The sequence below is a fragment of the Lingula anatina genome, chromosome 1, assembly GCF_051362555.1.
Source record: "Lingula anatina isolate TDL-2025a chromosome 1, LinAna3.0, whole genome shotgun sequence".
Taxonomy (NCBI): Eukaryota; Metazoa; Brachiopoda; class Lingulata; order Lingulida; family Lingulidae; genus Lingula; species Lingula anatina.
In genome coordinates, this window is record NC_141767.1 from 9,382,204 (window position 1) to 9,405,289 (window position 23,086).

The 23,086-nt window shown below is 36.6% G+C and overlaps 2 protein-coding genes across 8 annotated transcripts; one reads left to right on the forward strand and one right to left on the reverse strand.

Annotated features, from left to right (window-relative positions):
* Positions 1-104: 104 nt before the first annotated feature.
* LOC106164052 (splicing factor 3A subunit 2) lies at positions 105-7,945 on the forward strand. 3 transcript variants are annotated; one of them, XM_024076148.2, is made up of 7 exons: positions 105-165; positions 1,655-1,839; positions 2,147-2,265; positions 2,677-2,836; positions 3,543-3,683; positions 5,599-5,667; positions 7,152-7,945. In XM_024076148.2, exons 2-7 carry the CDS (start codon positions 1,714-1,716, stop codon positions 7,632-7,634), a joined length of 1,098 nt encoding a protein of 365 aa, XP_023931916.2. In that variant the 5' UTR covers positions 105-165; positions 1,655-1,713; the 3' UTR covers positions 7,635-7,945. The 3 variants fall into 3 exon arrangements, with proteins under 3 accessions (XP_023931916.2, XP_023931918.2, XP_013397292.3); XM_024076150.2 differs by lacking the exon at positions 105-165 and adding an exon at positions 203-386; XM_013541838.3 differs by lacking the exon at positions 105-165 and adding an exon at positions 250-270.
* Positions 7,946-8,724: 779 nt separating this feature from the next.
* Positions 8,725-17,413, reverse strand: LOC106164064 (uncharacterized protein SJCHGC09800). Of its 5 annotated transcripts, XM_087001129.1 has the most exons (6): positions 12,984-13,087; positions 12,527-12,567; positions 12,236-12,344; positions 10,049-10,147; positions 9,780-9,864; positions 8,725-9,117 (listed from the first exon to the last, which is right to left on the reverse strand). In XM_087001129.1, the coding sequence occupies exons 3-6, from the start codon at positions 12,335-12,337 to the stop codon at positions 9,104-9,106; spliced, it is 300 nt and encodes a 99-aa protein (XP_086857255.1). In that variant the 5' UTR covers positions 12,338-12,344; positions 12,527-12,567; positions 12,984-13,087; the 3' UTR covers positions 8,725-9,103. The 5 variants fall into 5 exon arrangements, with proteins under 5 accessions (XP_086857255.1, XP_086857254.1, XP_013397306.1 ...); XM_087001128.1 differs by lacking the exons at positions 12,527-12,567; positions 12,984-13,087 and adding an exon at positions 17,165-17,413 and having other exon boundaries at positions 12,236-12,345; XM_013541852.3 differs by lacking the exons at positions 12,527-12,567; positions 12,984-13,087 and adding an exon at positions 17,162-17,407.
* Positions 17,414-23,086: the final 5,673 nt, after the last annotated feature.

Sequence of the window (23,086 nt, forward strand, 5' to 3'; positions counted from 1 at the left end):
GTCATTAGAACTAATAAGTATATATAAATGAATATAACTGCTTTTTTGTCTTTTCATTAAGATTTTTATTTTGATAAAGATATCAATATATTTTGGGTTATTACTGTAATAACGCCAATCTCGCCAATTCTCGCACTTGTGTGTCTCATGGCGGAATAACGTGGGGTAAGCATTGCATTGTATTTCCTTTTGTTTTTACATATCTGGAAGGTTAAATACGGTGCCTTGTTTACTTTTTTAAAGACGGTGTGATTTTGGAGTACGCTGGAGGTGCGTAGCAAGAATCAAACACTGTATTCCATAATTTTATTTACTGTTAACAAAAAGCCGGTGATTTGGGTAGTCTACACTTGGCTGTCACCTTGTTCTGTTGATGAACCTGAAAAGTAAGTTAAACAACATTTGTGAAACCATACCAAAACGTTAAACAAGCAAAAATTAATAAATATTTTTGAACAGATTTAATCTAATAGCCATGCATGGCCTATAATGGAAGAGGGGGCATTTTTGCAGTATGCCACCCACTTTCTTAAGTTACAACTAGTCTAGACTAAGGTCTTTACTGGTCTTTACTTTTCATTGTTTTTCCAAATAAAATTATGTTTTGACTTTCACAAGTATCTTTGCGAATCCAATGAATTAATTTGAAAATATACTCACCAATTATGACTTATGATTGTGTAAAATGTTTTAATGTAGTCCTGTGGAATAGCTTTGGATGAATTTGAATACTGGTAAATGTCCAGATATAATTTTCTAATAGAGTGTCTTTAAATTTTCCATTTTATTGTCAGCAGTTATGTCCTATAGGCAAACTGCTTGGGCCCAAAGTACATTCATTTCCTTTTGGCCAGTAAGCATCAACATTTTATTAAATTTAAAAGAACCGTTATTTTGTATATATACAAAGTACATATCTAACATAACAAGGTACATATCTAATTTTCATAATTTTCATTCATGAATAATTTAGTTAGCAATAAAAAAAACGCAAGATGCCGTTCTTTCACAGCACAATACTCAAAACTAATGAGCACCATGTCACAACAAGCGCATTGTAAGGCTGTTCTTTTGAAAGTTGCAAGTCTGCATTATAGGTATTGACATGTATGGCACAGTAAAGTAAATGGATATTCTTAACATTGGGAGCTTGTTTGTGTGTGTGTGTGTGTGTTAGAGAGAGAGAGATTTCTTTGATCTATTTTAGAAATATTTGGAAATTCAGCTTTTTAAATCTCCAGTTGAATTGTGTATTGCAGATGCTTGGTAATCATCAGTAACCTTTCAGCTAACTTTTCAGCTTCATGTGACAACTATCCTCTTTTGATTAAGTTTTTTAATTGTCAATATTTTTAATATGACAGTGATTTTTTTTTTAATTAGTGCTACTAAGGTACATTTCCCAAGTACTTTAGTTTAATGCAGTTATAATATATTCACAATATTAATTGATCTCTGAGAGATATTACAAATAGATTTAACTGTTCACAACAAACATAATGTGTTTAAAATATCTTGAATGTGAAGTGCCTTGTATTCTTGCACCATTTATTGCATTTTTAAAAAGCTATCTAGATATTAATTGCTGTATTAAATACATGAAGTGTCTTGTGAGGAAAATGTGTTGCTGTCAACATGTTTCTTTTTGTTTCAGGATTCTTGTGAAAAAATACTCGATCTCTTACTGGTCACATTTGATCAGAGGAAGGCAAAATGGATTTCCAACACAGAGCTGGTGGCAAGACAGGCTCTGGGGGTGTGGCCTCTGCCTCAGAGTCCAATAGAGACAGGAGGGAGAGACTGAGGCAGCTGGCTTTGGAGACCATTGATTTAAATAAGGTAGTGTTTTTAAATAATTTAAGTGTGTGTGTGTGTGTGAGAGAGAGAGAGAGAGAGGCTCTGTGACACTGATTGTATTGTTTTTTTTAGCAAAAAAAGTAAATTTAACTGAAATTTAAGTAAAGTTCACACTTAAAATCTTAATACATAAGATTTATTTTTTTTTGTACAGTTAATGTTTTTTTTCTCGAAAGAATAATATGTACTTTTTAAAGTTAGACTTATATGTTAATCTACCTTGATGATTTTGATATTTTAAACTTAATTTCTATAAAGCATATTTTGATTGAGTTTATGTTTATTCCAGGATCCATATTTTATGAGAAACCATTTGGGCTCATATGAGTGCAAGTTGTGTCTTACTTTACACAATAATGAAGGCAGTTATCTGGCACATACCCAGGGCAAGAAACATCAGGCAAACTTGTAAGTGTTGTCTTGGCTTTTAATCTGTTTGGTTAATGCATTACTTTAGCACAGGAAATTGTGCTCATTGTCACTGAGAAAAGGTGACGTGAGACATGCAACCATTTTATTATGTATTTGTGCATATTATTAACTGTGAAATTGTGCTCATTGTCACTGAATAGGGAATGTGAGACATGCAACTATTTTTTTTTTTTTTTTTTTTTTTTTTGGTATTAGTACATGGGATGAACTGTGAAAGTGTGCTCATTGTCAATGAGCAAGGGTGATGTTTTTTAAGTGTTTGTACATAGGATTAATATATGATATCTTTAACAGATTATAAACAAAGATGAACATTTTTAATTATTTATTTTTTGTATAATCCACATACAACTGGATACTTAGTAAAACATTCGCTTTTCTCTATAGAGCCCGTCGTGCAGCAAAGGAAGCCAAAGATGCCCCTGCCCAGCCAGCTCCAGAGAGAGCAAGAGTGGAAATAAAGAAATTTGTCAAAATTGGACGACCTGGGTATAAAGTTACCAAACAAAGGGACCCAGAGAATGGGCAACAAAGTTTACTATTCCAGGTAAAGAAAGAAAATTAAACCTGTCGTGATAAGTTAAGGTTGCCTGACCAAGTTATTTTACGCAGGAGTTATGATATCTGTTAAACTTCAGATAAAGTTTGTGTGAGACTTCCTAATGTGACAGCAGTGACGCCCACACATTATCACAGCCTGATGTATTCAGGAAGGGACATCCGTGAGACATGAATATTTTCAGTTTGAATTAGAATAAATCAGGAAAAAAGTAAATGACAATTTTTCACCCTTAATACGTAAGTGACAGTCATAATGAGTTTATTTAAAGCAAATAGCAACCAAGAGGTTGAAGTTGTACAAATAAGTGAATTTGAAATTAAAATCTTTATATAAAGTAAAGGATTTGCATTATTGCATTTGCAAGATCAAATTGATTTCGAAATAGGATATGGACCTGTAAAAGTTAGATAAAGAAAAAGGTATAAAATGTTTTGTAAATGTTTGATCTTGAATGTTTGTACCTTGATGTTAGATTGGCTATGTCTTAGCTTTCTGTATGTTCTTGAGGTAAATAATTAAGCTTGTGTTGTTCTTTATTGTCACGAAAAAAGATTTGCATTGTTCTTAGCTCTGCTTTTCTAAAGTAACATGTTTTGCTTTCATCAGGGCATCGCCATAAGATGAAGCAGGAAATATATTTTTTATGAAATAGGAGACATATTTTCATCACATATATGTGTTCTTTATGCAGATTGATTACCCAGAAATAGTGGAAGGGGTGGTACCAAGGCATCGATTCATGGCAGCATATGAACAAAAGGTAGAGCCACCAGACAAGAGCTGGCAGTATCTGCTCTTTGCTGCTGAACCTTATGAAACTATTGCTTTTAAGGTAGGGTGCATTCAGTTGCTTCCACCATTTCCTGTGAAATTTAGTCTTTGGGTTATAAGGATGGAAGATTTTAACTTTTTTAGGCCTTTTCAACAAGTAACACTTATTTCACAACTTACATGATGCAATGCATAAAGCATGCAAGAAGTTGCACTACATTTAGATGTTATTTATCTACTTAAAGTTACATGTGAAGCATGCATAGATTTCCTGTTAAGCAAAAAAAAAAAACACTGCTTGTTTCCTATATGACTCAAACAAAGTTCAAATGCCAAAGAATAAACAAAATTAATCACTTAGTCAGCCAAAAATAAGCTTTAAAACTGCACCTTCGTCAAATTTCTGGTAGTAAACTAAACTTATTTATCCATCCATCCAGTAATTAAAAGTCTGCAAATTGATGTTGTAATGTGAGGGATAACTGCTGCATGCGCAATAGCATAAATATTTAAATGTCATTGAACCAAAATATATATATAGCACAGAAAGAAAGTAGAAAATTTTTGTTCAAATATAGTTTTTCAGGAAGTAGAAGACCATACTCTTTGGTATTTCTATATGCTATTTGAAACTACATGATGTCGTTTGGTCAGTCTTAGTTGCATAGATTTGACTTTATTATGGAACTTAAAAATACCTAAGATGTTGCAGTGTATGCATTGTATTCACAAATAAGTTTTTCATGGGGAACCTTTATGAATGCACCAAATACCAGAAGCTATCATATTGAAATGGATTAATTGTTGTCCAGATTATTTCCCAGAGAGTTACTTGCACAGGTGCAGTAAAAATCTTCCACTTTATTAACTGGTCTGATGTTTAATGAATTTTTTACTGTCTGTTGTATTATTAGAAAATTCCTCATATGGTAATACACATAACAGACTGACAAGCCTTTTCAGTTATGGAATTATTATTATATTATATTGGTGCCCATTTAGCACCAAACCTGCATAGCATAGATACTGAAAAACATTAATATAGAACGGTGCAGTTGATTACCCCTGTTGTGTTGAGCTAAACAGATGGATGAGTCTCGAGTTATATTAAGAAAAACAGAATATTATCCATTGGCAAATAAATTTTATGAATGAAAAATTATCACAGAGTCTTTGAATGAAATCACTTCAAGCACTGGGAAAATGGCCCTTTGAATGTATGGTAGATGTGATTCCCCTACCTTTTAGCTAACTTTATCTGAAACATTGATTGTGTCCTGTGTTATCTCATTTCTTTACATTATATCAGCTGGTATTCTGTCTTGTGACAAAATAATAAAAGCATTTCTAAGATTACAGCAAGTCCACAGGGAAATCATTTGTTGAAATGCACCTTGTGTCTGGCAATAAATGGGAACTGAATTTGATTTGCTCAGGACAAATGTTGAGTTGAGATGCTGAATGTAGATTATCATGAAATAAATGAATTATTTCCAGACTTACAGACAGTCTGTATGGTAATTGGGTTGTTATGGCATTATGATCTAAGATAAATAATGTTTGACTACTTTTTCACTTGTAAAGCCAAATGGCAATCTACAATGTTTTGGCAGGATTAACTCATCTGAAATGCTTTAGGGATGTTGTAAGTGCATGTATCAGGTTAAGCAATACTGCGATAGAGTTATTAAGAGAACCACATTGATTTACAGTTGAACTGAACTGAACCCGCCCTGTACACCTGTTGTATTTAGCACCTGCATGACCCGCCTACTAAGCACTGGAAACGGCTGTGTATAGACAGAAATAGGAAAACAATGTGTGCACTCAAAGTTCATGCCAACCCCTCAACTCCCACTTAGATTGCTTTGCTCCCAGTTCACCCTTTCCCCAAATGTTTCTCTGCTCTTCCAGATGGATACCAGCTCGTGTTGTTTGAATGATATTTCTGAAATGTAACATGCTTGGCTTTCCAGGTCCCAAGCAGGGAGGTTGACAAGGAGCCCAAGAGGTTTTGGACTCACTGGAACAGAGAAACAAAACAGGTAAAATGTGCCTGCTGAAAGGGGAGGAGGGGGGTTAGTGACAGGTGCTTTGGTTTGGATGAATGTAAATGTATTTCAACTCTTCTTACATTTATTGAAGGTAAAGTTTTATTAGTAATGTTTTGAATATACATGCTATACAAGAGCCCATGCTAGTGCTCACTGAAATATATTTTTCTGTTTGGAAAAGGTAATTTTCTTTCATGACAACAGTTTACGGGTTACACTGAAAATGTCACCTCTGAAAGATGGTTTCAGTTCCTGTGTAACTGATTTGTGGATCTCTCACTTTTATTGATCACACAAGGTTAACACCAAGCATGTGCACGTTTTAGGTTTCTGTAATGTCATACAATTTTGTAAATTTTCATTAAGTATCATGTTTTTAGGTTGAAAATGTAAGACTTCTAGAGGTTAATGATAGGAAACTATTTTACAGATAATGAAATTTGGGCTTCTCTCTTAGATTACCGAGCCATTCTGACTTATATCAAGCCTTACTCCTAGTTGTAATTAAAGAGGATCAGAACCTTGTCTGGTTTTGAGCTAAGTTTAAGGAGTAAGATAAATTTGGGCATGAGTCTCTTTCTAAATTTTATATAAATAGATTTGCTACTATGTTTTTCAAGTCACCTTTGTGTGAAACCCTTTTTATTTTTGAAAAATGCACACACACACAGACATATACCATTGAATTCAGTCACATGAGGAAGATGAAATAAAATGTGCAGTTGTAGTATCCAACAAACTGCTGTTAACCACTACCATGTAATGTCATGTTAAATGAGAAAGCTCAAATGAGTAGTTTTCCTTACCCTTTGTATGCATGCATATTCTGTGTAATTTTGTCTCCAGTTTCCCTCAGTTTTCAAACATCATTCAGTGGTTGTTAACAATGGCTTAGTTAACTATAGCTCCACTTATTTGTGATGCCCACATGCAATAATCAAAGGTTTATGAAGTGACACCCTCAAGAGTATTGATGACGACTACAAAGGCTTGTTAAGTTAAACTTGAGATTAATTGAAAGCATGAGGAATGTTTTACTCTGATATAATTTAGCTGCCATTCCCTAATGTGCATAATCAGACAGAAGTGGAGTTTCGATTATTTAGCTTGGAAGTTTCAGACTAAAAGAGACATGATCTGACAAACAGCAATTTTCTTCGTGCATGTTAGCATATCTGAGTGTGGTTAGGAAATAAGACACTTAGTACCTAGTTTCTGATTTCATGTTTCACTTAATGCTGAAGAAAGGAAATTTCACAGTTATGAATATAATTGATTTATGAGGTTTTTGCTAATCGTCTTTTCTGAGGAATCGTTGTTGTTAATAAAACTTTCTTAGAATTATGTTTCATAATTTGATTAGTTTTTGTAACTGATATTTTACTATTGAAAGATTCGATATTTTAGATATTTTGATGAAAAAATTTTCCCAAAAATTCCTGTAATCTGACTTCAGTATTTATTTAATTTTCCAGTTCTTCCTCCAGTTTGCCTTCAAACATGACCCAAAGGCAGCCCAGCAGCCCCCTCCCCAGCAGATGCCACCTCAGAGCAGACCAGGACAAAACATGGCCCCTCCACCCCCCTCACTGCCACCCCCACCCCCCAGATTATCAGGTCCTCCTCCTCCAAGACCATCTGGTCCACCTCCCCCTCCACAGAGTGCACCGCCTAGGGCAGCACCACCTGTAGGTTTACCACCCCCCTCAGGAGGGTTACCAAGTGGACCCCCAGGGCCACCCCCTGCACCCCCAGGTGGTCCACCCCCTCCAGGAGCTCCACCCCCACCAGGGAGTTTACCAAGTGGCCCTCCACCTGGTCCTCCTCCTGGCCCACCTGCACCTCCCCCAGGGGTTCCACCCCCACCCATTCCACCCCCTGTGTCCATGGGGGGACCCCCACCCATGGTACCCCCTCCCCCACCACCCCCCTCAAACCCCCCCTTCCCCCTCCGGTAGGCTAACAAAGCGAAGACATGGTAGTACAGGGACTGTAAACCATCTTTCAAAGAAATACAAGCATTGGGCAGTGCAGGGCTTCTGTTCTTGGGAACTGAAAAACGTACTGCATATTTTTATTTGAACATGAATGATTCAGACTTACTTCCGAAATAGACGGTGGAATATACCAGATAATGTGAACTAGTATGGAATATCTGGCAATAGACAATTTCGTGGTGAATAAAATTATTTAGATATATACATAGATATGAATGTATTTGCTTATGAAACATTTTAGTTTTAACATAATAAATGATAATCCAACTACATTTATCTTTGTTTATTGCTTTTTTTGTTGCTGAAGGTATTACCTCAACTTTATTATTATTATTATTATTATTATTATTATTATTATTATTATTATTGTGTGAAGACACCAGATGGGCAATGTTTACATGTAAGCTATGGACATGAACGAAATTTCAAGGGGGCAAAGACCCCCAGCAAAATGAGTGTTCGGTCCCAAGTATTAGTTTTTCCTATAACCCAGGCTCATGTTTGGTTTAAAAGACCCTTCTTTTTTTCATGTCGCATTCGTTTTGTTTCGATGACCGAATATATCTAAAACGGAGTAAGGAATTTACTAATATAATATTGAATAAGAAGTTTAAAAATCATCTACTTTCAAAAAGACGGATAGCAGCCACTTTTGCAGAATAAAAAAAGCATTTTATAATCACGTGTCGCAAACCGCAACATTTGCACTTGTCATATAATAGTCTGTCACGTTTGCTTGCTACTCTACTAAATTTGCGGTCAACTAGTGCTTATCCTCCAGCCTTCGTAACTTATTTTTTTATAGAATTATGTATCAGTAATGGCTCAATTATACCAGAGAACGACCGCAAGTAGAAGCTACTTAATACCTCTTACAGAATATATCAAGTTCGTCCTTGAAATGTTTCCTACTTGCATATCGTGTAGCATTAACACTGAATTAAACACTTTAATTTAGTAAAGACGCCGCGAAAAAGCTTCTACAAACAAGTGCTCTCACAAACCACAAAACGGTTTTCAAATCTGCGAATGACGCACACTGAGACAAAAATTAACAAAACATAAACAGAACTTTATTCATAAATAGGAATGTTTTCAATAAATTAGATAGGATATATGATTTATGTGTTATGCGACAGCGGTACCAATTGCTCTTAACGAGTTTGCACCTAACAGATCAATAAATAGGGATTTGTCTGTTCAACAAAGTAAAAGTTAAGCAGACCGCGCAAGTTGTGAAGATTCACCAGACCTGCTGAGAATCGGAACCCAATGTCAAAGAATGTCAAAGTCTTAACCCAAAAAGAACGAAGTCTTTTTCATCCACTGGTGTAGGAATTCATCGATGGGAGTTGCCCCCACTCTCGTTGTTGAATCGACTTGTGAGACAGGTTTGAGACGATGCGTTGTTTCATGGATCCAACTCTGAACTAGAACCCGAAATCTGAAAGATATGAAGATACAGGACTGTTAATTAACTATTCACGGGAAATAAGACTCGTGTACACACAGAGCTTGTTTGAAACTTTCTGTGTGTTAGTGTTGAGTACTTGTAGTTACCCGAAGGTACATAATCGCGTGCATCCAGACATTTAAGTCCATTCAACAGTTCTAGAAGTGTTTTAACAGAGATATTAAATCGTCCCACGATAAAAAAGAAAGGAAAAAACATGAGTGTATCGTGGCGATATGAAATACAGAAAATTGAAAATGTTTTGAGTGTGCAAATCTTTGCCTTCGATTAATTTCTTGACCGAAGTTTTACTTCTCCTCTCGACATGCATCTGTACCTCCTCCTAGTGACACTGACGTCATTCAAACACGATACGAGTTTCGATTTTCAATCGGGCAGAGATGTCGAGACCGCAAATTTTGCAGTTTTGGCATTTAAACTTGTGACAACATGTAAGATTTCATGATTCACAAACAAGAAAGGTTTGTTTGATTTCTTTTAATTCAATTTTGCCGTACACCAAAGAAAAACAATTCCAAGAAAAAAATATTTGTCAAAATGACAAAGACGACAAATGGGACAGAATTGATTTTATTTGATTAAGCCACGGCAAAGAGCACAACAAAAGTTAAATAGTGAAAATCAACCAATACCTTCTGAGGGTATCTCGCACGTCTTTGGTGCCATCATTGTAACTTGTTTGCAGTATCCAAGACAGCAGTCTTTGTGGCGCTTGCACTGTAGAAAAATTGCAATGTATAAATTTTTTTTGCCATATTTTATGGTTGCAATTCATTTTAAAAGAGCCCATTATAAATCACTCAAGCCTTATAGTGATAATTCTTTCCATTATTATTGAAGACATAGATTGAATAATCAAACGTATTTAATCAGTCGAAGAAGGTTGAGTTGAGATACTTACATATTCCCCTGCATTTCTGCATCTGAATTGTAGTGAGAATGTTCGACATTGGTTCATTATGCATATGGACGCTCCACAACAGTCGCCGTTGACCTGGCACTGAAGACAAAGAGGGGAATCATTTAGTAAGGCAAACACTATCATATGGACAGGTACGCACACACATATGCATTTGAATTTAATTAGGTGCATGAAAATTGAAGTACACAACTGGCGGACACTATTCATTTCAGCTAGGTTGGAAAACATAGGAGAAGAACCAGCATCGGAAATCAACGCTAAATAAATATGTATTATAAAATCAATTTTAGACGGAGATCGGGGGGGGGGGGGTTAAGGGTGCACGTGATCACTTATGTTTCGCCAACATTACTATGCATGGAGTTCACACAGTTCAAAAAGAGAAAAAAATAATTTTATATCCATACGTTTCCCCTTTCAAGAAACTTAATGCCACAATGTAATTAGAAAATGAAAAACAGATTGTGTTATATATTTGGAATACTTGTTTCCTGCATAATATTAGGGATAGTCTAATGCAAATAGTGCTAACCGAATACCAAAGCTAATTTTAATTAATTCTCTTTAAAAATTTCAAATCAAAACCGCTTATTTTAGACACAGTAAGAATGAGTACCGTAAAGTGACACGTGAAATAGTGCCAAATCACTAAGCATTATTAAGACTAAGCACAACTGCTTTTTATTCTCATTCAAACAGCAGTTAGCGCAGGAAACTTCATGGTTTAGAACACCCAATCAGCAGTGCGGTGAACACTATCTTTGTAATGCACAAACGGCAGCTGATTTCCCGGAGAAGCCATTAGAAGCGTGGTTGGCTTTCTAAAGACTACTTAGAGACGCTACACATCCGAAGCAGCAATCATATCGCAAGGGTTGGAACCGTACTTTGCTCGAAGGTTCTCGATAATGTTCCTTTTAATGCGAAGAGTGTTTCCAAGAACTGTCGCTGTTTTAGGGTTAAAGGGCGTTTTATCCGCCCTCTTGGAATATTTATTGCCAATGTGAGACTGAAAGACTATATTTGTTCTGACAATATATGTCCCTGTGGTAGAAGGTTCTGTACCGAAAACATGAACTGAACTTTTTACATGGCAATGTGGGACCAGAGATATAATGATAATATTATTGATTAACCTTAATGTAATTATATCATTTCATCTGACACACCGAATAAACAATCTGGTTTGTTTTGCAAGCATGGGGAAATGCAGTTATTGTTCAACTCGTTGAGGAAAGGGGTCATTCTAATGATATGCCAACGCCGAGGGGGAAGCATAGTGGGCAACCTGCCTTCGACTTTAGCCTCGGCACTCCCCATCGTCTCTCCCCAAAATTAATTTAACAAGCGAAATGGGACAAAATCATACAAGTGCATACAATGTTAACATTCTTGGGCCCTACATATTACAGCAAAACAGTCCTCGTTTGATTTTTTGATCTTTCAGCACTGTAGTATTCTTTGGTGTATCCAAGGTTTTGCTAAGAAAGGGGGGGTGGCAAAACATTTTTCACCCTCCGAGCAAGATCCTGGATCCCCCCCCCCCCGTGAACCCTACAGTACTGTAAACGTATGCCAAGTTCCTAGTCGAAAAATGGTGCTGAGAAACATGTCATATCTGACCTCAGCGCCTTTTCAGTTTGATTCACTGTAAAGCCATTCATGAACTATTGCGCTGGTCTTCTTTTGTGTTTTAGAGGGCTCAGCTACCGCTAGTGTAATGAACCCTGTCACTTTCCTCTTTTTTCATTATTAAGGAAGTAATTGTCCCTTTCTGTTGCCCTAATCCCCATTGCATCACCACATTACCCAAACCATTATCATCAGCAGTGTTAGTTGGATTATGTAGTCATTGTAGATGGCAGTCATTCCAGGCAATTAGAAAGCATGTTTCTCCGCGATAATGTTTCTAATCTCCGTTCATTTAGAAGATGTATGACAAAATGCCTTTTTGTTACATTTCAGATTATTTCTCTAAAATGATCGATGAACAGTAGAAGACCTTCATGTGTACGTATAGGACAGTACTTCCCTTTCTTGAAAAAAAGATTTCACTGCCGGATTTAAGCAAAAAACTAACAAGCAAATGAAAATTACCAATCTTAACCGAATTATATAAGCGCTAAAAATATCAAAATATTTAAATGATGTCTACATCTGTCTTACCGAATCCCAGTCCTCACGGCAACCTTTTACTTGATAGCTTGTGCACTCTACGACTAAAATGAAGAAGGCAAATCCCACTAAGAATGTTCTTGTTGATACCATGGTTTAACTGAAAAGATAAAAAAATGATTTACTCATAGTTGAATAGAAACAACCAGGACGAGGTATATTGCAAAAACGCGATTAAGAAAATTATTTAAGAGTTATGTGACAAAGGCACGTAGAAAGAAAGCTCCCGTATAGCATAAGAAATGATTTATACTAACAAAAAAATGAGAGGCCGATACTAACGGAGTAGTAGCAACTGGATGGCAGACGTTATTTCTCCATATCTATAACATAAAATAGGTCCAATGTATTTAATGTAGAAAGGAAATGTATTTTTCCTCTCACGCAAACTAAGTTTCTCATCTGTACGTGTCGCTCTACTCTTGTTAGACCATGAAAAAACAAAGAGACTATGCACCTCCTGAAAGAATATCGTACTTAATCTCGACACTCGGCGTATACCGTTCGTAGATGCTGTGGTGATTTAACTTCAACTCTGGTGTGAAGCTTACTACTGTTTTACACACAACATGAAAAATGTTTTCTGATATCAATAGTAAACGTCTATCTAAACGTCTCTCTAAACAACAAAACCATGACAGAAATTCACGAAATACATCCCTTCAATTTTGTCGTGCTAAAACAAAAAACCCCGTCAGTCTTTATCCAGAGCAGAGTAATATCGAGACTGCACCCCTACCTCTGCCAACGGTTTCTGCACCAGTTTGGCGCAGAACGGGAAACAACGCGTTGATATAGTCACGGAACTTGTACGTCAGAGCCTTTTTCTTGATAAAAGAACCCCTGGAGGGAATAATGATTTAATCAGAGTTGCTTCTTGTTATAATATGTCACTTAAATTATGTGGCTAAGCCAATACACTGAGTTTCAGCTTAGACACAATTTCTAAAGCTTCTGAACAATTTAACAGGAAGCCTTCAAACTCATCTGTCCTTGGATTTAGAAACTTTTTAAAGGCTTGAGCTGTGAAAACAACACACCATTTAAACCAAAGCCATAACCTAATGAACGAAGTTCAGGGATGCCAAATGAAATGATGATTACCTGAAACCTGTGGTTAATACACCTACTTGTTTCAAATAAATACATGTAGTTCATCAACCTCAACAAATCCGATGTCTCGTCATAGATCGCGGAATCAATGAAAGCCATTTGAAGGTCTTTTTCATATTCTTTTTTTTTTTAATCAAGGTAAAGTCAAATTTGTGAGTGATAACTGTTTAAGATATGGCATCGTTTAAACATTTAAACTCCCTTAGTTAAAAATGACACGAGATCACGCGTGGAGACGTGTTAGAAGATGAATGCTAATCAAAAATTAGTCCAGAATTCCGCTTTGAATACAATTCTTTCAATGAATGAATGAGGTGGGTGAAGATGACAGCAGACATTAAGGGGAAAGTATCGACAGATAATATCGAAACCCGTTTCATGGAATATTTCGCGGGTAACACAAAAGCCTAAAACAAGCGCACGTGGCTTTAATTAAGCCTCCGATTTTCCTTGCATTAGGCTTTAGGCACGTATATTAGTTCTTTTACGTCATTCCATCTCGCGTTGTCAAAAGTGTCACTCGTGTTTATTCAGATTTAACGTGGCATAATACACCGCCTTGCCATATGAAAACGTTGAAGCTACGAGTGCTGCCAAAGTATAAAAGAAAAACAGGTAGTTTTACATTAGTTGCCTGTCCTGTCTACCAACCACCTGCTAAGGCTACTTAACGTCCGACATTGGGGACAGGAAGTTGAGACCAACTGGGAGAGGAAATTAATTTGAACTCAAAACCAGTTTTCTATCACTCTATTAAAAAAAGGACCTTGTAACGTTATAAGTTATTGTGTTTTACATGCATCACTATGGCAACTGTCAATCATATCAGTGGGAAGGGGAATGCAAACATGGGTGTGTTCTGGTCATGACAAGCCCCCTATAGAATGAATGATCAGTACTGCGAGAGAGAAAGAAAATATGATAATCAGCTCTTTGATCTGTAGTGCATATCCACTGACCGGTATAATTTGTGGCAATTTCATATCTGTAATAGCAATTCCCTTGGTTAGGCTGTGGTCTCCTAAGCTGTGCAATGTTCAGTGTTATTCTGTCTTTCATTCTTGTGGTCGTCTGTTTTACACTGCAGTCCTAGGGTGTGGGTGTGATATCATTTCAAGACAAATTTCAACTTGAAAATCTGAGCGTTACCCAGAGTGTCTTCCCATGATAAAAACACAATTTCTCTTGTTTTACATAGGAAAAGCCGTCGACGGGGATTACTAATGAATACATAGCTGCTGGAAGTGTTATTTGTTTCTGTCATCGATATGTCAACTTTTAAAAAAGGTGCATTACCCCCCCCCCCACGCCCCCACCCACCCCCCACCCCATTTTACCATAGAGCAGAATTCCTTGTTTTGATACAACTCTGTTAAATGTTCAATTATACACAAGGGATCTGAACCTAAGAGACATTATTCAGAATTAACAGTTCATACAATTGGTATTAATCGAATCCTCATCCCAGTGAGCGATGATGACGCACTCTCATTAAGTGAACTAGGACTATTTCATAACAAACAACTACATGTACAGTACAAACAGAAGCCGCTTTAAATTAAGCATGGCTAATGATATATGCATGACCATTGAAACAGACGCGAGTAGGAGTCGGTAGTTCTATATTTCCATTTCTTTTAAATCCCATAGGATTTCTTTTCGTAATTAGAAAATTTTGTTTGGATTCTTCTTCATTAAATGAACTAAGGGGTACTCGGATATATCAGTCTGAGGTTGTGAAAATTAAGCTGTGGAACAGGCATCAGCAGGTTGGGCCGTAGAGTAACAGGAGTGAACTCATTGCTTTTCCGGAGGTATGCAAAGGTATACCATAAGCTCTATACTTATATTAACCTACTCCCAATAAGAAATGCGTATGCAATGTTTATGAAATATTTTGTCTCTAAACAGATAGGAAAATAACCGTTATCATCGATACACACAAACACACCCACTGTGGCAGTTGTCAAACAATATGCAGCAACGAATTCGACGCAGACCAAGCGAAGTGCAAAACATGGAATAAAAAAACGCAGAGACACAATTAATGGAAAAGGTGCAGGTGACACTGGACATTAAGAGAACAGATTCCGAGTGTTTTGCGCCGAGTATTTGACGCATTTATCTTTAATTTCCTGTTTTTCAGGCAATTAAGTAACAATATTAACATGGGGATGGTTGGATAGTAGGAAACATTGGTAGTGGATGGGGGAGGCGAGCTGTAACCACTTTTGGCGTTGATGTTGTAGAAATTATTAAACCTGCTAGATCTGCCTTGCCTGATTGGATTACTCCACGGTGACAAGCACTTCACATTAGATAAGTTGCAAAGGAATTGACCAATAAATTGAGATAATGTAGAAATTTGAGAAAAATTATAATGCCTGGCTTATTTTGTTACGTACGGGAAATGTCAGCTCGTGTTGATTATGATGAGTGCTGATGTACTGTCTCTGTATTAATCAATACAGTTTGAAGTTCCAAATGGAGAACATAAGGGTCCCTGAACCCATTAAGATATACATAAAACTGAACGCTCAGCTGGATATCTTCAAATACGGATGATCAACTTAATAAACGTCTAATGTTTTTCTCAGTATTTCTTTGACGTTAGATGACAGGGCACACTATATATATATACTGTATATCTAACATGTACGGCAGTGAATAATGTCCTACATATCAACTAAGTTTGGGCAAGAGCTTTTGTATCTTACAATATAGTAATTTCTTTATTTCTATGCTATGGAATTACCATCCTTTAAGAGACTATATAAGTTATCTATTTTTCGCTCTTCTGTTTAGTGAAATTCAATGTAATATTCAAAATTTCCAGAAGTATGAATTCATTATGAAACTACCACAGACATAACGCATTATGATCAGTTGTTCTTTAATGCTCAAGATGATTTCAGAACGCATTGTCATGCAAACCGAAGTTTTTTATATTAAAACAACGTTTGAATGATTTAATTATGGCATGTTAAAACACTTAAATATAATACATTGTCAAAAAATAACATCGGAATCGAAACTCAGCCATGATGTCCTACATGTATCAAGAAAAGAGATGTGAATTTTAGCGGACCGTCGAAATCAGAAAAATAATCAGGAAAGCGCTTTTTGACAAAATGTTTTCAAAGATCGAATGAAAAGGGTCACGGTGACATCGAGTTGGAGAAATTATCGAAAAGGCGATCAAAATCCGTTTCACTGACCATTTAAAGCCGATAATTCCTCTCATTTGCAGTTAATTGCCACTCTAAATCTCAATAAGCCACAAGTAATTCAAAGATCTGCATGAGTTTAAGCCAATAAGTAATGGAATGGCCTATCTGACTCTTAGGTGCCGCCGTGCTCTTAGTATTCCTCGAATTGCAAACCTCAGAAAAAATATCCCAAACCACATTTTCACTTCCTTGTCCTTTAACCTTCCTATACATCTGTAGCAAGATTCCACTTTTTTGTCGAAGAAACAACTGACACTCAATTACGTGCGTTTTGACTGTGAAAAATGACCATCTTGTGACATTCATTTCCTAAGTCATAAGTAGACATCTATCATATTTTCTCAGAAAATTATTTGTATTTGCATATGAAAACAGAGCGGTCACTGTAAAACATACCACTCATAAGTGTTATTTTGGAATAACGTATTTAATTTTTGCTTTCTTGAATTCTACGAGTCGCTGCGAAGTGTTCTTTACGTGAAGGCTTACCTGTTGAATTTAGTTAGCACGCTGCTGCACAGTGGTAGCATGAACGTGAAGAAAGACCATTCATCCAAGCAACAAAGCAACTTACCTATATGTCTAGCTATGTTCTTGTCCTGAATTATCTTGTCTTGTCTTGTCTCAGTCTCCTTTGCCTTTGCTCTTCCTTCAGCACTGTGTATAGAATCTCTTCTACAAGTCTCTGTTTCTTCGTGATCTAAGTTGCTCTCTTGGTGAAGTCGATAGCTATCAACTATATATATATACAAACGCTTGCCCCTCCTTCTACTTAAGCCGCCCCGGGTATGACTTTCTCTGACCTCGTCAAATCAACCCCATATTTCCGAATATTAATATCAAGTTCATGCCACGCGACCGCATCACGTATGACTTCAGCAATCTAAATATATCTCAACGGGCGATGAGTCACTACTTTTTGTCGAATGGGAATTGTCCCTAGTGTTTTCATTGATACTTTGGAATACTACGATTTACAATGAGTTTTCTAGTACATGCTTTGTTCAGCACTAAGATTGTACGAAATCTTAGAATGCAGCGTTTATTAAATGCGAAAATAAAACAACGGTGTGTGTTACGGATGCCCGAAGCATTCATTAAAACATTGGATCCGTTCCAGATACTTTCACATACTTTTCAGACAAGTTTTTACAGACTTGTACACTTAGAAAAATGATGAATCTCTGGCGTAATTGACCTTGTGCTGACGGGCTGGGTTAAGATGTTCGAAATACAACAGAAGTAAGTAATATCAAACCTGATAAGTCACATGTGACTTGGGGAATGGTTTTAACTTTGGTAAAACTGCTTATGTTTTCAAGTACAACGCGCAACAGGGAAGACCTCCACGTGGAAAGATAAATAGAGTTTGCCAAAAAATAAATTTCATAATTTGTGCTGTATTCTCTTTGTAAAATGATAAAATTGATAAGAAATGAAGATTTGTGTAAAGTAAGGGAAAGGTGTGCTTGCAGACTTAAATTTATTGCGAAGGTAAGAATTGCCGGGATAGTTTTTTTTTAAGTGAGAGGGTTAAGTGAGAATTGATGTCACTAAATAGCATAAATGTTGAATCACATAAGTGATCAATTGTGATGCACAGGGCGTGGTACGTGACGCGTTTAAGATAGTCCTTTTATTTCTTTTATGTATCACTGCTTCTAAAAACAATATGAAAATTTAATTAGATCTGGTGATTCATCACCCTTGATTTGATGCACCTGGAATCTGATGAAGTCGTCTTTTTCTGCGGGCCTGTTTTATTTAACCGCCGTGTGAATGAAAAAATATTGCTCTTGGCAAATGTGCTTCTCGTTTTAGGCACAAAAGTTCGCAAGAATGATTGCATTTATGCAGTAGATATTCGTATATAACCGTTTTAATATTTCTGTTCATCAAATCACATAAACCATTGCCATTTGAACCCATCCTTTAAGTCGCAATCCGTGATCTTTGTGCATAACTTTTAGCCCTATATGACAGTAATAAAGTAATGTCAGGTGAAATATTAGCAACGTGCAAAAAAGTTGCATACAACAGCTTTTTTATTTCTACATTTACCTTTTTTATCTTTTTATGTTAGGTTATTATCTTCACTATTTGTCATGTGATATACAATACATGGTTTACTCTTTGTTCTAATTTCACTCAGCCCTTAAGACAATTCTTGTTGAGCTCATGTTTTTTTTTTCTTATCCTTAACAGAAACCTGCATGGACATTGCCTAATTCGAATCTTACATACATTCCAACAAATTTCAGACCCTTAAGAGTCTGCGTTTCGTGGAGTCCACTGTATATCTTCATGCTTGTCGTTTGCAACTCGAATAGTAATATCGCATTCATGTCTCAACCCATAAGAATAGACCTACGGCTTGACTGCCTGCTGTTAATCTGTCAGTGATAATCTGGGTCGATAAATTGGCTCCTGCTATGAAATAATTTTCAATAAAATCTTCTAAAAATGTTGTTCATTTAAGATACGTTATAATTTCGTGTCACGTGCACAAAATCACTACAATGGGGAATAATAACCACACTTTCCTGTCGCCATTTTTCTTACGATCATTTTTACTTAACAGGGTCGTTTATTTTGCGATTTTCAAACATCCATTTGGTCTGGCACACCTTCAATGTAGGGGTTCCCAAAACCTATGCCTAGGTCTACTGGTTTCTACGATTTTTCTCTCCGTAATTTGTATAACAGACACCGAGATTATTTGTAACATGGATCCCATGGGAAGCTCATAATGTCGCATTAATTTCATCTAAATGGCATTCGGCCAAATTTATCAGTGTTGACGTAGTCCCGCTACTAAAGGGTTTCTTTCTTTTACTTATTCTGCCCGGCGTGGTTTGTAATGATGACTTGTTACAGGCTTCAGACGGACATAAGTGTTGTTATTACCTCAATAATAACGAGGAAATTCTATTTTAACCCATGTTGGAGTTTTCTTCGAAATAAGACAAAGTCACATATTTTTCCTGGCAGCTAATCCATCCCTCTCAGTAGGCACTCATGCGGCTTTCAGTCACTCTTTCAGTGCAAGGAGAGGAAAGTCAATAGATAGCATTTTAGCTATCGGAAACTTTTATCCTAAATACTTTAGTTTGATATTTAGACAGCCATACATTTCGTGTACAGAGGTTTGATTTGATTGGGGTCTTTCCTGATTTGTAAGATATAACGTATGACACAAAATATAAGAAAGAGCATGTATATTGCACAGAATACTAGTCTATAACCAGGCATAGTCTTATCACTGACCTAGGTAAAAAGATTTCAGTTCAGTCCATTGCTTTAACTAAGATTTTAGATAATTAAAAAAAACGAAAGGAAAAGGAAAAGAAGCAGACAAATGAAACTTTAATTAGTTGAGTACACCCCTGTAGTCAAAATTTGCAGAATAAACCACCGTTTTATTGCCACTTATCAACGGGAGGGTAAATTGTTTAACTTCTTTAAGTATGGTGATTAATTACTAAATCAAGCTAGGTGCTCTCCAAATCTAAAAAAAAGAGTTAATTTTTTCTTGGCGGATGAAGGCTTCACTCGCGGTTTATGTGAATGAAATATGTTATCACTATGTTGCGGTTGCGATTGAATGATTTCCATGGAAATCTACACCAATGACATTTTTCCTCTGGGTGTTCCGTGTTAATTTTTTCACCAGGGGATTTATTTCTATGAAATCAAGTGTGTAACTAATATTTCATTATCAGTGTCACTTTTGCGTTTAAAAGTTCCCTTTTAGAGAAAATATCCATATCCCAACAATAACTCAGCGATAGCAAGTTAGATTTATTTCTTTTCATTCATTTATCATTTTCACTTCTTTTTTCGTTTTATTTAATAATGTTCAGACTGTTCCAAAGATAAAGCGTTCCGGGCATGCCTTGCATTGTTGTTCTGATTGTTGCAATCATTACAGGTGCTTTCCAGTTGTCAAAAATAATAAATCACACGGTCAATAACTCAAATTCTTGAACTAATATTGAGTAGATTCGATCACCCATTCTTCAAGAGCTTTTAAAATTGACGGCCAATTTTTCTATGATATCGTTAGCTTAAAGCACCTAGCGTCTGGCTAATGGGGTATTTTACTGCAATTTGAGTTAATTTGTTCCCAAGATTGTAATTCAATATCTATTTCATTATGAGGTTTCAATCAGGATATTTTTGTCTGTTCAGCGAATCTCATTTCTATAAAAGAGTACATTTACACATTCCACTATCCATCGTAGAACCTGTCGAAACGTATGGGAAAACGCATAATTAACCCCATTCCATTCCATTTCTGGAATGCGAACATTTGTCAATACGTGAAAAACTACATGTAGACAGAGGCAGCCTATTTTGACTCCCAGAGTGCATCAAGAGGCACTGCAGTGTTTTGACGGCGGAATGCCGTCACTAAAAGCATTCAATTTCATCAGTCGTTCCAACTTTTTACAATCCCATTCCGGTGCGCGAGTTTTCTTTCGGAGGTGTGGTATCATTAACGCGTTCCAATTGGTTCAGTAGATATCCAATTAACACGCACGAAGCGCGGCACACCCCTTTCCACTAAACGAATGTCAAGTTATCAAAGTTATGAAAACCCAGAAGGCTTAACACATCACATGCACGACTGGGTGCACTTGCCCTAATTTGAATTCCGCAATAGGGAATAAATCGACTTCCTCAACTAAGCGAACCTTTACTATATCTTGAACTGATTAGTGCACATTGTTCTTAATCTTCGTACATATCAAACGATAACATCAGGTAAGCAGGTGACAGTAATGACAGTTAGCGCCTTACCTTACCTGGGGTAGTGTCCGACTATGCCTTTAATTCTCTTTGTACTTTCTGATCAAAAGAAGTTAATGGATATGATTTGAAATAATTTTGCGAAAATTGCGAGCGGCAAGAATTTACTCTTGCCAATGCCCTCGCTGGCCACAATCTTCGAATTGATTTCTACCACAAAGGACATAATTGTAATCGTAAAATGGTGTTTGGTTGTACTACGACTAAAGAAACGCCAATCGGTGCACACGAAAAATGAAAATGCTCTAGTTTCATGTCCCATTAGCGATATTAATGCATGATGTAAGATGAAGTGGGAATACAAGACAATACACTGGTGAACCGCTGTTTTTTTTCTAGTTTCATGTTCCATTAACGAAATTAATGTGTGATGTAAGTGGTAATACAAGGTAATAGACTACCTGGTTTTTTCCCCTTGATATACTCAAGAATTCCTCGTTTTTACATGCAGTGCAATGCCTCCTTGAATTAACCAGGGAGATACCAGGGAGATTACCCTGTCGTGAAGCAAATTAGGGATACCGTTATCCTTTGCCAAAAATTAATTATTTACTGCCTAACATACATTCTTTTGGATAACAGATAAATCTTCAGTGTTCAGTGGCTTAATTAATATTTACACACTTGTCATCTTACAAGTGACGTCATAATTGCGATTTTGGGGTAAAAACTGAAAAATCGGTTTCTCAAATTGAACAGCGTTTTAACGTCAATTTGATGACACAATCTAGTACTCCAAAACCCTCCCTGCGAATTTTCTTAAAAGCATTCTTTCAGATTTTATAGTTGATAAAGCAAAATAATACCCTTGTTTAATAAAAATCTGTAATTAGGGGCTCATAACTCCATAACAAAAGCATTTAAACCAAAATGACGGCACAGGATTGTAGCCATAAACTTGTGGTCAGCTATGCCAGTTTTCATGATACATTTTAAATCTTGTTCAGGGATGAAGTTACGCCCCATTCCGATTGCTATACCCTTTTTGCCGTCTATTCTATGATTTTTTTGTCTGAATGTGTACATGTTTTTCTTTTGGCATAGACGCAAAGTACAAAGGGAGCATCTGCACGTACAAGAGTCTCATAACACGTTTCATAACAACACAGAGGAATAACCATGGCATTGGGAGGTTTTCATCGACAAGGATCGGGAAAACTGGAGAGTCCTTTTTGCGTCAATTGCAAAGCATGGGATGATTGTCTAATGCCAGCTGTGGCATATACCATACCATTATTTTTAACGGTATCCGATGATGAATTGCAACTTAGTACAGTCAATGACCGTTTCAACCCGCGGCATCTTAAAATCTGTCGTTAAGCCAGTGTTATGAAGGATGGCGTGATCGGTAGGCAATCTCCATCATTGAGGTCGGTATGTTACAGAAGGCCAGACGAAGGAACCCGCATGATTTCTAGGACGTGAAGATAATCGCATTATCTTCGACTTTTTAGTTCATTACAGTAGTTTGGCAATCTCCTCAGTTGCCGTGACTAATTGGTTGATATCGGAGTTCGTGAAAATGGTTTGTGTGAAGTGATGTGGTTTATCAAGGAAGGATGCGACTTTTCTCCTTGTAATTGTGTTCATTCTGAAGATGCTCCCACGCCCCCTTGCAAAAATAATCTCTTTACCATTTTTTTATTTAGACGCCACGAGAATTGTTATTTGATTTCTGGATAGCACT